The sequence below is a fragment of the Arvicola amphibius genome, chromosome 14, assembly GCF_903992535.2.
Source record: "Arvicola amphibius chromosome 14, mArvAmp1.2, whole genome shotgun sequence".
NCBI lineage: Eukaryota > Metazoa > Chordata > Mammalia > Rodentia > Cricetidae > Arvicola > Arvicola amphibius.
The window spans coordinates 47,688,143-47,704,990 of NC_052060.1; the positions used below are offsets into that span (position 1 = coordinate 47,688,143).

The 16,848-nt window shown below is 38.8% G+C and overlaps 1 protein-coding gene across 2 annotated transcripts in view; it reads right to left on the reverse strand.

Annotated features, from left to right (window-relative positions):
• Positions 1 to 16,848, reverse strand: part of Bmpr1b (bone morphogenetic protein receptor type 1B) — a 37,420-nt gene that overhangs the window by 12,775 nt on the left and 7,797 nt on the right. Inside the window, exons 2-7 of one of the 2 annotated variants that reach the window (XM_038311338.1) lie at positions 15,930 to 16,032; positions 15,330 to 15,432; positions 11,081 to 11,177; positions 10,006 to 10,144; positions 5,010 to 5,202; positions 3,937 to 4,234 (exon numbers count right to left, since the gene is read on the reverse strand). In XM_038311338.1, the coding sequence (XP_038167266.1) occupies positions 3,937 to 4,234; positions 5,010 to 5,202; positions 10,006 to 10,144; positions 11,081 to 11,177; positions 15,330 to 15,432; positions 15,930 to 16,032 (933 nt within the window). The remainder of the gene's footprint in view (positions 1 to 3,936; positions 4,235 to 5,009; positions 5,203 to 10,005; positions 10,145 to 11,080; positions 11,178 to 15,329; positions 15,433 to 15,929; positions 16,033 to 16,848) is intronic. The other variant, XM_038311337.1, reaches the window with a different exon arrangement.

The following is a 16,848-nucleotide window of genomic DNA, read 5'->3' on the forward strand; positions in this document are numbered from 1 at the left end:
CTAATGACCTTAGGTCTATGAATTTGATGTGAGTATTTAAAAAGTTACAGTAAACACACACACACACACACACACACACACACACCAAAAGCAGTTCAGAAAATGACACCAGAAGTATTCAGAAAATTCAGTCTCTGCTATACAGAACCAATCTTTTTCTGTATTTGGACAACTGATAACCATCAGTGAGATCTATAAGGAGATCTATAAAACAGTCCAATCTCTCAGCACTGGGGGTTTTCTGTTTAAGATTCAACACCTGAGATCCCCTGATGAGAATTTATTTCTCCTATAAGAAATGTTTTATTTGGACAGTGAAGTACTAGAAAGCACACAGAGCTGTGTGCATTCCTCCAAGGCCTTTCCTGTGGCATCGTTTCCACCTCCTTAGGGACATTAGAGATTTTCTAACATCACCTGGATTAAATCTCCTTTGAGCAGGAAATGTATCAGCAAAAGACGCCAATAAGAGCAAAAGTGTTGTGTGAATAGAAAGCCCCTAAGGCACCAACAGATCTCTCTGTGATTCTCAGGTTCCCTGGGAACCTTCCAGAAATTACCCAAAAGCCTAAGAGACCACTTACTGCCCTTGCAGAAATGAGAATGAAGATTAAGTTCTCACAGGAAATTCACGTAGGAACATGGGTTAGCTATGACTGCATCTGAAATAAAACACTCTAAATAGCTATGTGTGCACAGACACACAACGCAAATCACCATGAAGGGTAAAACTCAGAGAAATGAGTAAAGCAAGGCTTATACCCTGCCCTAAGAATGGAAGATGTCAAAACTGACACAGGAAATAAAAATAAAGATGTCTCAGATCATCGAATACATCCTCCATCTGGAAAGGTAAATGAGTCTATGCAGCTAGCATCCTCATATTCCCCTTCTGTTATGAACAGGACATTGTTCATTAAAGTAATCTCAATTTATCCCCAATGAGCCTCATCTCCTTCCTAGAATCAGGATCCACATAAAATCTGAGAGATCATTTAGTTCATTCCCCTCAACAACAACAACAAAATTCAGAAATAAAAGTTCAGTTTACTTTAAGATTCACAGTGGTGTTGCCTTGTTTACTTTATTGTTCATACATTTGCTGATTTAAAACAGTAGCAGTATTTGTAATTCTGACATGTCAAAAGGGAAATCCATGGCTGATTTGACATGCCTTTGACTCTCAAGGTAGCAATGAGTAGTAGGAGAGCTGAAGCATATTTCTACATAATAATAACTGTAGGCAGACACAGCCAGATAATTCAGAGGCGGCATCTTTCCTCTGAAGTATAGATGAGTACGCTAAGAGGCATTTTAGATATGGGGAAGTGTACATGGAAAGACAGGATACTCCATGTTAGTAACCTAGAAGCAAAAGTAAATCACCAGGCAGCTTGGGCTATGCAAGGAGAAAACACAGAGATTCAATATTGCAAAACAAAGACAAATCAGAGTATGGGTACCATATAAAATACTGAAGGGCACAGTCAAGAATGTGCAGATTCTCTGAAGCTAGCATAACATGGTTTTCTTATGTTCAAAGTCCATATGTAATACTTAATTACCTAGTATGCAAAACTTAAAATACCTCCATAGTCATGGGGAAGACCATGGCCTGGGGATAGAATTTTGACAGATGCTTGTGCTGTTTACATTCCACCAGGAGGCAAACAGAAGAAGCCCGCGATCACTGCAGCCTGTGAGAAATGCCTTGACACTTTGTCCAGGGCTGCTGACGAGCAACAACAGATGTCCATGCGGTCTAAAGATCAGCAGCGGGTAAACAGAGAAGGGACGTAAGCTATACAGATAAGAAGAAGAAAGGCACTTGAGGGTGTGAGAAGTAGAATGTCTTCCAAATTAATTGGGAAAGGTAAGCAGCATGGTAGGAATAAATCTCAAGAAAAGCCCAAAGTCAGAAAAGAGTTCACCACAGCAAGGGACCCTAACTACATTGTAACCCAAGGCCACAGACAACTATGAAATTATGATGACGTCCAAAGAGCACTTCAAGAAAATAAATCCTGCAGTCTGAAGACAAGACTGGAAGGCAGAAAGAGAGAAAGGAAGTAACTGTATAATGCTTTACCCAAGGATCCAGATGAAACGGTATAGTGGGGTTAACCATCATACTAAAGGTAAAACATGGCTTTCATGAAGACAGAACTCATTCAACTGCACAAATCAAAAAAAAAAAAAAAAAAAAAAAAAAAAAAAAAAAAAAACCAGACACTCTGAGTTTTAACATGGTTCAGCCAAACACAGAGCTAGAAGAAAGGTCGGATACAGCTGAAAATCTCACACAGAGAAATATTTATTAAAGGTGAAAAATGAGTAGAACCAGTCGGGAGAAAAGGGAGCCTGAAGCACAGTGACATATTGTGCAATGATGCTAAGAGCCCTGGGAACCAGGGACAATGGTGTCACAATGAGTGAGGGCTTCTGGTGCACACAGAGATGGTTTCTCAATAAAGCAGGCAGGGGAGGGGATAGCAGAAGACAGACGGCAAGGATGAGAAAGGCTATTACCCCTGCTGCTTCTGGAACTGCTTTGGAGAAATCTAACTAGGAACTGGTGAGTAGAGGCACACCAGATGAATTACTTATATATAGATGTTTGGTTGTTGTGGAATAGATTTGAACAGGGAGGGTTGCCTTTCACAAAAATGAATTTTGAAGAGAAACTGGATTTAAATTATTAACTAGTGTGTGGTTCATGTCTCAGACTTAAATTTATAGCACAATTCACTTTCTTTAATTTTTTTGTCATCTTTCTATGGTGAAGTCCTCCACGTATCTGAGACTGTGTTCAGGAGAAAATGGAAACCCATTTCTTTCTTGTAATCATCTTTCCAGCCTTTTCTTCTGTCCTTCTTTATGCGCTGTAGAATCTTCCTTGGAAAATATTCATAAGCAGGGCAACAGATGTACTAAGAGGGCAGCCTGGACTGAGTACTCTAAAGGAGTTATGTATTAGTTTCCTTCACCACTAGCTCCCAAATAAACCTTGCTTTCTTTTCAAACTAGAGGAGCCATTTTCTCTAAATCAACTCCACTTGTTATATCCAACCTTTCCCCCACTCCAAGAAGACTTAATAACCTACAAAGTTCAGACTAAAGAATTTTGTAACTGAGTTACAAAAGCAAAATTGCAACAACAAAAAATGTTTTAACTTTGTGATTTTGTATTGGGTTACACAGTTGGACACATGCCCTAGCTTAAAGAGACAGTGATAATAGTCCCAGGCTCCTTAGTGTGAAACCATCTCTACTGTGTAGGGGCTATCAATATACCAAAGAGCCTGCAGGGTCTGCACACCACCACCAGTAAATGCGAGTGTGCCTGCCCAGGTGCTACGTTCTCTAATTTAAGCTACATTATAACAGTGCTGAATATCATTTGCTTTGTTCCTTGGTTTATAGTACTTCTTTCAAACCTTTACAAAGTAATCCTTACTGTCCTACACATAAATAAAATATGGCCTTTTCTTCCATAGCAACTGATTCTTCCTGAAACCTCCCCATAATTACAAACGTTATGTAGAACTCTGGCAATAGGGTCTGTATGGATGTCAAAAAAACATCATTGACCAAAATCAACTTGGTGAAGAAAGAGTTTGTTCCACTTTACAGTGGAATGTAATTTATAATTCCATTCAGAGAAGCCAGGGAAGGAAGTCAAGGTAAGAACCCGGAGGTAGTAACTGAAGCAGAAACCTCGGAGGACAGCTGCTTACTGGCTTGCGCCCCATGGCTTGTTTAGCCTGCTTTCTCATGGTACCTAGGGCTGACCCCAAAACACCATGTTACAATAAAAATGGTGACATTTTTATCTCCAAAAGAGTTGAAGTTTATGATATTCCTCAACCACGGAATTATCTTAGGAGAGGGACACTCAGAAAGAATCTTAAAATGGGTGTTGACATGGATACTAACCTGATAAACTTGACAGCCAAGCCCAGGTCTGCGATGCAGCAGGTCCCATTTTTCTTCACCAGGATGTTCTTACTTTTCAGGTCTCTATGGGCGATTGCTGGTTTGCCTTGAGTACTGAAGATTTCCGTGTGTAAGTGGCACAGGCCACTGACGGAAGAGTAGGCTAACCTCAGCATGGACTTGGCGTCTAGGGTGGTGGATTTCAGATAGTCATAAAGAGAACCATTTTCATGATAGTCTGTGATGAGGTATAACTGAGTCCAGGACCCAGTCCCTTTAATATCTGCAGCAATAAACCCTAAAAGGCAAAAGAATAAAGAGGATTAGATGTGTTTTCTGGACAGAATGTGGAATAATTCATATGCTCAAATATTCTTCCTCTCCAGATGTCTTTGGATTAGCGCTTGCTCAGTTTTCTGACTATGTCTATGATAGTGTTAAAGTACTAATCCCAAGCAGATGTGATCAAAATTGGAGGGAGGAAGAAAAACTAAGAGTTTGGATCTGAAATCACTCTCTGACCAGTAGTATAGAAATTCCTTTATGGTACTGAAGTTACATGTAAGGCATGTTGTATGAAAGGCTTAAATCAGGTCTTCTATTTCACTGACTGGATCCTTTCCTACTGACTTGACCCAGGTAGATCATGTCTAGCCTGAGGAAAGGAAAAGGAAATCAATTCTGAACATAAACACTTGCTACAAATAAATGCTGCAAATAAAAACGCCTAAAACTTTTCACAACATTAAAACCCAAATATGGTCCTTCAAATCCCTAAGAAACCTTAAGGAATTCTAGTATTTCATTTGTACTTCCTGTTTCTGAAGAAAAAGATAAATCACTGGTGAGTATTGCATTTCCATGCCCACCACCCATCCACAGAAGCGCGGTAGTCATGCCTCTTGTGACGTCTTTTGTGAGAAGTTTATGGGCTCTGGGCTCACTCCAAAAAGAAAGAATCTGTAAGTTTCATAATAGGTCTAGACAGATGAGTTCATATGCAGATGTGGAGAGAGAGAGAGACAGAAGAATGTGACAAAACCCCAACTATCGCTGTGTAGACTGTGACTCACCCAGAATGTTTTCATGCCTCATCAGGACCGTCTGATAAATCTCTGTCTCTCGGAACCAGCTGGCTTCCTCCGTGGTGAAGAACACTTTCACTGCTACCTTTTCTCCACGCCACTTTCCCATCCACACTTCCCCATAGCGACCTTTTCCAATTTGCTTCACCATCTGAATTTGCTTAGCTATTGTCCTTTGGACCTGGCAAAGCCCAAAACATGTCATTAATATATTTACAGCACTATACATCTGGCTAAGCTTTTCTCCATTGTGCTGTGGGGGGGGGGGCCGAGGGAACAATGACTACGTGTAAAAATGTATAGTCAATATTATTCTCTATACACATGAGTTCTTATTTATTAATTTATGCTGTTCTCTCAAGCGCATTTCAGATGGATGCTTGCCAATTTTTAAATAGTCAAATACTACTTCCAAATAATTAGACGTTCCATTCCCCATTCTGCTTATTGCAATTTTCCTAGAGAATAAAGAAAGACAAATGGTTTCACAGTAACTCATACCTGACAGATCAAGGTATTCTACTATGATAATGATTTATTAAATAGTCTGAAGGAATTCTCGCCACCACGGAACAAACCATGGATCCATTAAATAAGACAATAATATTGGATGCACAAGGAAATTTATCAAAATTCCTAAATTGGGGAATAGCAGAGAAAACAAACGACAAAACAAAAAAATCAAAGGATGAAGTGGGAAAGAAGAGCTCAGCAGAAACAAAACGGAAAGGAAATGCCATCGCCAATGGGTTGAGCACCTCCGTCTGGCAGGTTTGAACTCCTTCTTCCAATTACATTGTGGGATTTTTAGTTACAGAATGCCAAACAGCTGCAGAAAATGTTTAAGAAAAAGAAACTAAATGAAGATTAGGCAAGTGAGGTGAGATGGAAAAAAAAAAAAAAAAAAAAAACCAAAAAAAAACAAAAAAAAAACAAAAACTCTACATTTGAAATAGAGATACTTGTGGTGAAAAATACAGAATGGGGCCACAGAACAGTAGTCCATACAGGAAAACAAGCAAAAGAAAGTTAACAAGTTGGAGACAAAGTTCATTTAATAATCTATAAAACAGAGCTGAAGAATTACAAAAGGGAAGGGGGGGGGACATTGAGTTAAGTGGCATGGGAATGAAATGACTCTGTCTTCATGGTATGTAGGTCATCTGGACTTAACAATGGTGCCCTAGCTGAAAGGAGGAACTACTGGAGGCAGTTTACATAGTCTGGAAAGTAGGCAGAAAGAATGAACAGCCAGGTCTGGGGGCACACAGCCGTAGTCTCAGGACTCAGGAGGCCAAGGAGATAGACTGTGTGGTGAAGGGCAGCCTGACCTACATAGGATAATGTCTCAAATTGATAATTAAGTCAGCCAGCATACAATACTAGCAAAATCTTACCATAATAAATACAAAGTCCTCTTTGTATACATCCGGTAAAAGCTTAAGGCTTTTCTTTCTGTTTCTGAATTTTTAGGATCATTAAATTGTGATAACTAATTCTCTCCCTGCCAGGTTCCAAGGGCTAGCAGCCTGAATTCCCCATGCCAGAAAACATAACAGATTCTAAGGATTGGATATGGATATTAATCTGTAGATTCCTTCCTCAGAACCTTCCTCAGAGGTCCTGAGTTTATTCTTAAAACTGTTTCTGACATTGACAAAAAAAAAATTAAATCTTGTTGCAAAAGAAAACTTTTTTCTAAAGTTAATATTTTAAAAATCAAAGGACTACCAGGGATCTAGAAATCACAAAGTGAGGTAGAAATAAGCAGACCAGCAGATGCATAAAGCGCCCCACCCACACGGAGTTAGGCATTCTGGAGCAGGCGACCATTGGTATACTCTGTGTCCACGCCCCTGACAAAATGACAGAAGCATCAAGAGAGCACAGGCAGCTGAGAGACAGATACGGAGCAGTTAGAGCATCCACCTGGAAGGGAACTTACTATAGTTATTAAAGCTAGCACATTTCCCTAACAGATGCACGGCCATTGCTCTGTGAATCTAAGGAATCCTGCCTAACAAACAGCTCTGCTTCTTGTCTAGCAATGAGATGTCTTCTCTAGTGAACATGCTGATAGCAATTGCAATGTTAATGGGACAGAAATAACAGACCTCTAAGGCAGGCTGTCATTAGCTTAGACTTAGAAACAAAATCTTACTCACATTTTAAAATTATATTGTCAAAGAACCTAAACATATGATTGAAATTTAAAAACAGACTTCAGTTTTTTTTATTTCACCAATGTTCCTTCTCTTTCTGCACATAATTTTTTTTTACCTAAATCACATTCAATTTTTATTAAAGTTGATGTTCGCAATTTCCAGCTGGGGCAGCCCCATTCTAGCCCTCAGCATGCCAAGCATCAGTGTCCTGGAGCTGCCCTTCCACATCCCATCCCTGAGAAACCCCTCATGGTAGTTTGACCCCCCCACATACCTGACCCCATAAATACAGGTTATTTAAGGCAAGGCCCCCCAACCTGCCAAATGGTTCTCTCTTGTGGGCTTCTCTTCTTCCCCAAGGGTCACTCAGGAATGCTTTCCTCAGCTAAACTTGGACTTATTAAATTTTAATTGGCTCAATTTGATTGGCTGTGTCAGCGGAGAGGCTTAATATTAGGGTACAAAAACCTTTCAGTTGAGTATGCAGATAAAATTTATAGTAATTTGCTATAATTTCTACCTTAAGTGTCACCCAAAGATCTGTGTGTTCAGAGTTTGCTCTCCCGCTTGGTTCAAAGGATGAGCAAGTGGAAACTTTAAGACATGGGGTCAGGTAGGAGCTCTTTATGTCACAGGGAATGTGGCCACAAAGGGAACGATAGAGCCCTCAATTTCTTGTTTCACTTCCTCGTCGTGAGATGAATAGTTCTGTTCTGACATGGACTTTCACCTGAGTGTGCAACCACAGCCAAAACCCAGAGGACAAGCAACCAGACAACCCTCTAGCCCTGTGAGCCCAAACAAAGATGTCTCTATATTAGCTGGCTATCTCGGCTACCTGCCATAAAAAATGACCAACATATATCTGTGATATTAAATTACTATAATTAAAATTTCCCACTGCATTAAAAAAATAAGTAACCAATCAGGTGAGAAAGCCATTCCCTTAACGATACTGACTACTCTCTTCTTGATGTTTATCTCAAAGCTCACATCTTAAGACTAGATAGTACAGCCATAATGCTGAGATGATATTACTTTTTCATGGCTCTACGTCTCCTGGGGGCCTCTTTTCTATTCTGCTACCCATACAATTTTCTTCCTCAACTAATATTTCACATGTTAAGAGTGTCAATAACATGGATTCTAGAGGCTCAGTCTGAATTAGAATCTGGTTTCTCCATATACTAACTGATTGGCTTAACTGGGACTATATCCCTAAATTAATGCAAAAATATATTAATATATTTCTCATTCAGCCAAGTGATACTCATTGGGTTTTTTTGGTCAATCATAGTCTGTATAAGCAATGATGGTCTTAGAAGACTAAATTTCCTAGTGGTAACAGAGCTATATTACTTTGTGTGAAAACATGCTTTAATGTTCACATGGCAATACAATTGTCTAGAGATGCATTTCTTAGACTCTATCTCCATCACTAATGAGCACATGGCTTTCTTATCTCATGGGGCTACTAAAAATAGTCAACAGGAACATATTTTTAAGGGACTACCTCTGGCTTGGACAAACCAGCAAATCTAGCAAGAGAATCTATAGTGCTAACAATTCTAGGACACCATCAGAAAAGAGGCAATCATCAGTAATGACTAGCTACAAACCCTGTCAACTACAGCAGTGACTTGCCTGCAAGATACACTGATACAAAAGGTGCAATGGGTGTCATCAACAACTTTCTGAGGATATTCAAGGCCCGTTCCAGGAGACTGACCCCACATCTGACACCACGGGTCTCAGACTTAATAAATCATGGGCCTAGGGGGAAACCTACAACTATTATTTTGCTACAGGGAAATATTACTAAAATGATTCCTAATGCCACATTGCTATGACCATAGAGGACGGCATCACTCAACTCTCTCATCAGAGAAGTTTTCTTGCAGTAGATGGGAATTAACACAGAGACCCACAACTGCAGAGTATGCAGAGAGGAAATCTGGAGCCCTTAGTCCTAAATGGGATATCTTCATCAAACTCCTCTTCTCAAGGCCCGGAAGACATGGAAGTCAGAATCAGAGCCTGAAGCCTGACTGCCAATCTTTGGAGTTTCTAAGAGGCCAGGAAGATGGCTCAGTGAGTCAGTGAGGGAAAGCACTTGCCACTGAGACTGAATTCAATCCTCCATAAGCGCACAGTGAAGGACCAGTTTCTCCAAGTTGCTTCTGACCATCGCATGTGCGTACTCACACCTATTCGTATATACCTCACCTTTCTCTAAAATAATAATGCTCATTAAGGAAATTAGTTTTCATTGAAAACATCTTTCCTTCATTCCAACAAACCTTACTCGGTGTTCTATAAAGGAATGAACCACTTTTCTCAGCCAAGCCATGTGACTTGGATGTGGAATAAATCCGTTGGATTTGGCTATGTTCTTGTCGTAGTTGACAGTCTCGACTCTCAGATATTAACCTCTCCGGAATGGATAGCTCAGACGTCAACCTGAAACCTCACTCTGCAGTTGAAATCCAGCCGCCTTTCTTTGCAGATGCTGGTGGTAATACTTTTGCCTTCAATAGCCAGATCAAAGTACAGTAACACTATCCTCCCAAAAAACATCTAATGTTTTCTAGCCCACACTTGATCAGGATGTCTGAGGGTCTGATTTGTAACCAGACACTTACATTAAAGAAAAATAACCTCACCCTCAGTATGTCAAATGTTATCAGGAAGCCCCACATCTAAGATCGGAGGCCTAATGGGTACAGACCGTTCTCAGAGTCTACTGCTCTGTAAGATGAAACTGACATTTCCCCCTCAGAACACATTTCCTTGGAATTTGTGTTATATTCTTCTCTTACCAGCAGAGGGAGACCTGATCCACTTCCCGAGCTCTGAGACTGCTCAATCAAGTCTCTCAGGGACTCTCCAGGAGGAATATAAGTCTCATCTTGCTCTAGCCCAATGCTGTACCGAGGTCTGGCTTCTTGTCTTTTATACCTAAGCATGGATGATGGAGATAGTATTAAGAACCTAAATGCAATAACAGGTATAAAACATCACGCACAAACGTTAATCATGGAATTTAGCAGCAAACACAAGATCAAATGCTATTTGCTAGCCTTGGAATGCTTTTCATTCAATCATGTACAATCTTTTTCTTTTCTATGTCTTTCAATTGCTGTACAGTAACTGTATTCTGTTAACATTTCCAAGTAGCTTCAATATCTGCTTCCTAGATGCATTTCCTTTAAGTTCCCTAGGTAATTAAATATACAAGATTTTCATTTACAAAAGTATGTATGGAGACTTTTTATATAAGAAAATGTATAAGGCCATTCAATAACCATAAAACTAAAGCTTAAAACATGCTCTTGCAAGTTTTCAAAAATTTATTTCAGTCAACTAATTTATGTATTCCTAGAATGTTATGGTTGAATATTAGGATGCTCAAATGGTATGTACATTTAAAACCTTTATATTTCACAAAGTAGAAAATAAGTTCTTGATGAAAAAACTTTTTTATAACTAAACTTAGTTTATTTTAATGTTTGCTCAATAAATGCTCTAATACTCAAGGAATTTTGCAGTCAGGAAATAAGGAATTACTGAAAGCACTCAGACTCCCATATGGTTTCTTCTTTGCTTAGAATTAAACCCAAGTCATAACTAGTCACTAAATTTTCCATTTATCCATGTTTCCTTAGGGATGAAAACTTTATCTGAGAGGTTGTGATGTCTGAAATGAGACAGGCGTCTATTTATAGCTTCACTGCGGTAAGTCTCTGTCAATGGTAATAGATCTTCTCAGATAAGCCTAAGATTGGGGGGCCAAGAAAGCTGTGATGCAAAACCCTGACAGGCAAAGCAGTAAAAAATATTCGTGTAGGGATCTCACTCTGAGTGCACAAGTCCATGTGTCTATCTATCACTTACCTGAAGTAACAGAATAGGATAATGAGGACCAAGAGGAAACTACAGACAGTCACAGATATTAGTAAGGCCTTGTGGTGTATCGGTCCATCAACAAAATCTGAAAAGGAAAGCCACAAAACAGCACATGGAATAAACTCGTTCTCAAAGTTTCATTAAAACATAATAAGCAAAATACAGGGGAAAAACAATTTTAACATGCTGCGAGAAGAAACACATGTGTACTCAAAACGACATGCTTAGCTAGGATGAACCCACTCAGCTAGATGTGTATTTCAACAGCACGAGACTCCGCTATGGATGGAACTGACCTGACCCAGAATTAAGCCACAGGAGAAATATGAGGATTAAATGTGTCCCTGAGCCTAACGGCCAAGCAGGAGCTCGTGTGTATTCCAGAGCCAGGTGGTGGGTTTGTAGGATCTCACCTGGCATCTGGAATATTCTTTGGATAGGAAATAAAACTAAATCTATATTCATTATACCCAAAGCTGCTTTCTGATAAGTATAAAACATAAGACCTCCTCAAATGCTGTAAATTATAAATATCATATAGCTATGATGTTTAAATACTATCTAAAAAGCCATCACAAATAGGAATGAAGCTCAGCACATATACTGCTCAGAACACATTGCTTAATATATGTTTAAAAACAATTTATAGGTCCTTAAAAGCAAATGGTCTACAATTGCATTTTTTTTCTTTCTTCTATGTCCTGTTTAAAAATGTCAAGACTGGAATCTTTGCTTATACTGAAAAAAACACAGCTTACGTTATCTTTCTAATTTTAAGGACAACTCTACATTTTTTAGGAATCCAAAGAGAATATTTCTGTAATAAAATTAAATAAAATTAAATCTAACCACAGGGTCCAGTATGTAAACCCAGAATTTTTTCACTCTGATGATACAATTTCTCTAAAACTCAGATTCCCTTTGCTTTTTATAGATGCCGAGCACAGACTACACTGTGAACTGCTGACCATGTGTTTATTACTCATTACATTTCTGACTTATGACAGGAACGAAACCACAAGGACCAAAGGAAGCCCTTCTTCACTGGTAAGCACTATACTTAAAGCTGGCATTCTTTTTTATTTTCCGTTTCCTAAGTAACCCTCTCTTACAGAAAGGTCAGCTGTCTACTTTCTTGGTTTATGAACAACTGATCCTTATCAACAAACCTCTGTTCCATTGGTCATGTTAGTCTCATGCTACTGTCATTGTCTGCACTTGGAGTATTAACATGAATATTCCTGGAAGGAAACCCTTTCAGACATCCATGAAGAAAAGGGAATCACCTGGGGCCCTTCCAGGATAGCACATTTCTACCTATGCTGTCCCTGCAACTTCTCGGGGAGTAGAACCAATGAGAACTCTGCAGGCAAGTGGGGATCCTTCCGAGAGATGGCTGGTTCATAACAAAACTGAATTCTGTTACATGTTTATACTGAAGTTTTTCATCTTTAAATGGGAATATCCACCCCAAATACATCATGGAGTTGTAGAACTCAAATGGGTTAATGGAATACTTGATATAATACCTGGCTTACATTAGTCATTCTAATTTTCATTTAATATTTTGTCTCACCCATTTAGTAAATTCCTGTTCATCCTTGATTCTTGTTCAGTGGTCACTTCTCTGAGGCTATTGCGCTATCCTGCCATTTGACACAGAACTATCTCTATTATGTCCAGCCTCATAATCCTGCGGTGATGCTTTCTACACCATAAAAGACGGTGTGTATTCGGGTGTCGAAATAAGGAATTTCTCGGCAAAGCTTCCTTTTGTCAGGATATTCTACATAGCAACAGAAAAGGAACCAATACAGAAATTGGTGACAGAAAGGTAGATTTGCTACTGCCGTGAACTTGGCCATGATGTTTCTCAGAGGGATGTGGAAGACTTCAGAACCTCAGACAGGAAAGGACTGTGGCAGAGCTGAGTGAGCCATTTTTGTGAATGCTTGGAAAACAGAGTGTTGAGAGTAACATGAAACACTGGCAGCACATCTCTAGAAGATTCAGAAGGGAGCAAGGATTCAAATGACAACTGGGCTAGTGCCATTCATGTGATATATCGGCAAAAAATCAGCTACATTCTACTTATGTGCTAAGAATTTATTTAAGGCTGAATTCAAACAAATGAACTAATTTCTATGGCAGAGGAAGTTTCAGGCAACATAGCATCGAGTCTGTGGCATGGTTATTCTTGATTACTCTTATGCATGTCTACAATGGACAAACAAAACAAACGGGACAAAAGAAATTTTAAAACCTGCAGTTTTGGGGGGAGAAAAAGGGCACTAAGGAACTTAAGGTTTCAGCCAAGCCATGTGCTGAAAAGTTCATCACTGTTCACGAGTGTATCGCCATTGACAGGAACTCTGCTGTGCTGCATTGGAACACCAGGAAAGGTGCCCTGGAGACAAGAATCCATCAGAGAGCATGAGGGGTTTCCTACTCCAAAAAAGCAAAAGCTAGGGAGACTTTTCAGGGGCTCCACATCATACTTAGTTTCCTCAGCTGGTGGCACAGTTTGGCAATGTTAATGAACCTTTATGAGGTGAAGCATTGCCGGAAGAAGTGCTTCACTGAGGGTGGACTTGGAGTTTCCATAGCCCGAGTTCACTTTCTTTTCTGTTTCACTATCTTTGTCTCCCCTGACTCCCCAGCCCCGACCTCTCTGGTATTTTAAATTAAATCATTTTTTTTTTCAAAGTTTCTTTTTGTCAGGGCATTCTATTACAGCAACAGAAAAGATACTAAGCCATCATTAATATGAATTGTAATCTACCTCTATTAGTGAGATACTCCTGACCAAATGTAAGTTAACTTTTATATGTTAACTCTTACACGTTAGTATAAGCAAGCAATACTTTTGTAAGCAATATTTTCTTCATCCATTTCTCTATTCCTAAAACTTAAGATACTGTCTGAACAAGTAATAAGGAAAATGGTGAGTTTCTTATGTGAATTCCTGGGAATTAATCTAAAAAGCTTCAAGACTTAAGTGGGAATATATTTATGAAAATTTATCAAAAATACAAAGTACTACTATGTTTTGTAGGTAATATGCTCTCAGGAAATAAGGCCAATCATAAAGCAGCATTTTGACTTATGCAATATGACTTAGGACTACAGCATTTAGAAATTATTTGTTTGGGATTAGTACAAGGAAGAAAAAGGAAATCTAGGAGCTGTTGTTGAAATCTGTGCCAAAAAGTCTTTATGTATGCAATAGTCATCATTTTAAATACACTTAAGCATATAGACTTTGAAATTAAAATTGTAAAAAAAATCCCCCATTTTAGAAAATGTGATTTATTTAAGAAAATCAGTCTGTTATGAAGATTAAAAAATGTGGTAGACCAAACAATTTTTATTTGGCCTTGTAGAAGGTTTTTATTTTTGAATGGGTGCAATGACATAACAGATTTAGTTAAATCCCAATTCTGAATAACTTTAAGGAGTGAGTGTGCAGCTATGTGTTCTCTACCTCCTGGCAGCATGATGTAAGCACTCCAAACAGGAGTTTTCTGGGGAGAGGTGGAGAGAAGCAGAATGATAAGGATCCTAAGTAAGAATGAAGCTATCTACACACAGCCACTAAGCCGAGATCTGCTTGTATAATTGTTGAATGACATTAATGATGCCATGATGCCTCAGCCCTCTGCTCCTGTAGCACACATTGAATGAACAAATAATGTAGTCTCAGATTAAGCAACAGATAATCAGGGCTTTAAATATGGTCTAATTGGAAACTAAGTATGATGTTAATAGCTCATTAAAAAAAAAAACATAGTTTGAAAATGAAGAGAGAATGGGCCAATGAGAATTTTCAATTTTTTTTTTTTTACAAACTATTCAACATGGAATAGCCATAACAAAAGGATTAGTTAAATTTTTTTGAATAGTTTTGATTACTAGCTGATGTAAGTTACAAAGTAAATTCAAGTTGTCTTCCTAACGCGACACTGAAAATCTGACCCTTCGAGTCCTAGACATCCAGAGGTGACCACAGTCTTTCTGGAGTCCTCATCTTCTAACATTGTAAAGCATTAACAACCATCTGTGCTGAAGACCAAACAGGTGCAGACAACCATCTGTGCTGAAGACCAAACAGGTGCAGCGGGAAAGTGAGAAAATAAACTGAAGGCAAGAATGGTCAAGGCGCCAGTGCATTCGGCAGGGAGAAGGAGTCCGGTGCTCATCCTCAGTAAGATGAAGCGCCCCCCCCCACCTATCTTACCCCTGTTCTTCAGCGGAGGCAGAGTAGGGTGTAGGTCTTTATTACATTCATTCCTCTCCGTGCAGCATTCAATTGATCGTCTTTGATGAGGAATGGGGGTGTCCTAAAATGGGACGCAAACAGCTATTAGTGGGCTGCCTCTAAATTTCAATGTAATATCATCTAAAATTTAACAGATTGTTACTAGATAACACATGTAAAATTCGAATAATTTTGCTCAAAATCTTGAAAATGCTACTCTCCATTAGAAAATTTATTTTAAATTATCATGTACCATTGCAAAATTTCCATTTCAGTAAAATATTATTGTACTTGTAATAACCAGAGTACATTGAATACACAAATAATGTAGTCTCAGTTTAAGCAATAAATAATCAGGATTTTAAAGATGGTCTAGTTGGAAACTAAGTATGATGTTAATAGCTCATTAAAAAACATAATTTGAAAATGAAGAGAGAACTGGCCAATGAGAATTTTCAATTATTTTGCAAACTATTCAACATAGAATAGCCATAACAAAAGGATTAGTTGATTTTGTTTGAATAGTTGTGAAAACTAGCCGATGTAAGTTACAAAGTAAATTCAAGTTTTCTTCCTTACACGACACTGAAAATCTGACCCTTCGAGTCCTAGACATCCAGAGGTGACCACAGGCGTTCCGGAGTCGTCTTCCTCTATCATTGTAAAGCAGTAGCCATCTGTGCTGAAGACCAAACAGGTGCAGAAGGAAAGAGAAAAAAAAAGAACACATGACTTAGAAAAATAAAATGAACCTAATACCGCTGGCTTCATCACAAATAGGAAAAAGTTAATGAATTCTTTTTTCCTTAAGATTGAAAACTATTGAGGACATCTTAATATTTGAATCTATGAAAGTAGATGAACCAATCATTAAAAACATATAGTTTCTCCTTCACTCAGAAACTCAGGGAAAAGAAAGATCAAAGTTCCCATGTATCATTAATTACCATTAAAAAATATTTACACTCGTAGTGAACTTATATTGGCCCTATTACCTTTCCAGACAGACAACCTGAGGAAGACAGTACTATCCTCACCCTTATGTGAGGAGACTAAGGGTCAGAGCGTGCAAATAATTTCCTAAATGTCACTTAGGGGGTGGTGGGAAGCCAAGGCTGAAACCTATGCCAGTGCATGCAGGGGCTGGGCTCTTTCATTGGGTGCAGTGAAATACACCCCTCTAAGGCATGGTTTTGAAGACAGGCAAGAGTGAGCTCAGACCCTCCTGACAGCCAATGTGGTGAAAGTATAGTACCTAGTACTTTGCATTGGGAGTGGGCAGGGCACAACCAAAAATTAAGCAGGGCAGCAAACGATTTTGGACTTGGATAAGAATGGACAATAGAAAGAAAGGCTTTGCATAACTAAAATTTAATGTTTCTCCAGATAAAAATCATATCCAACTGTTTGATGATATTTAATTTTTTACCAATAATTATAAGAAAATACTATTTCCATTTGACAAATGGGAGGACTGACTTGATGAGAAATCACCACT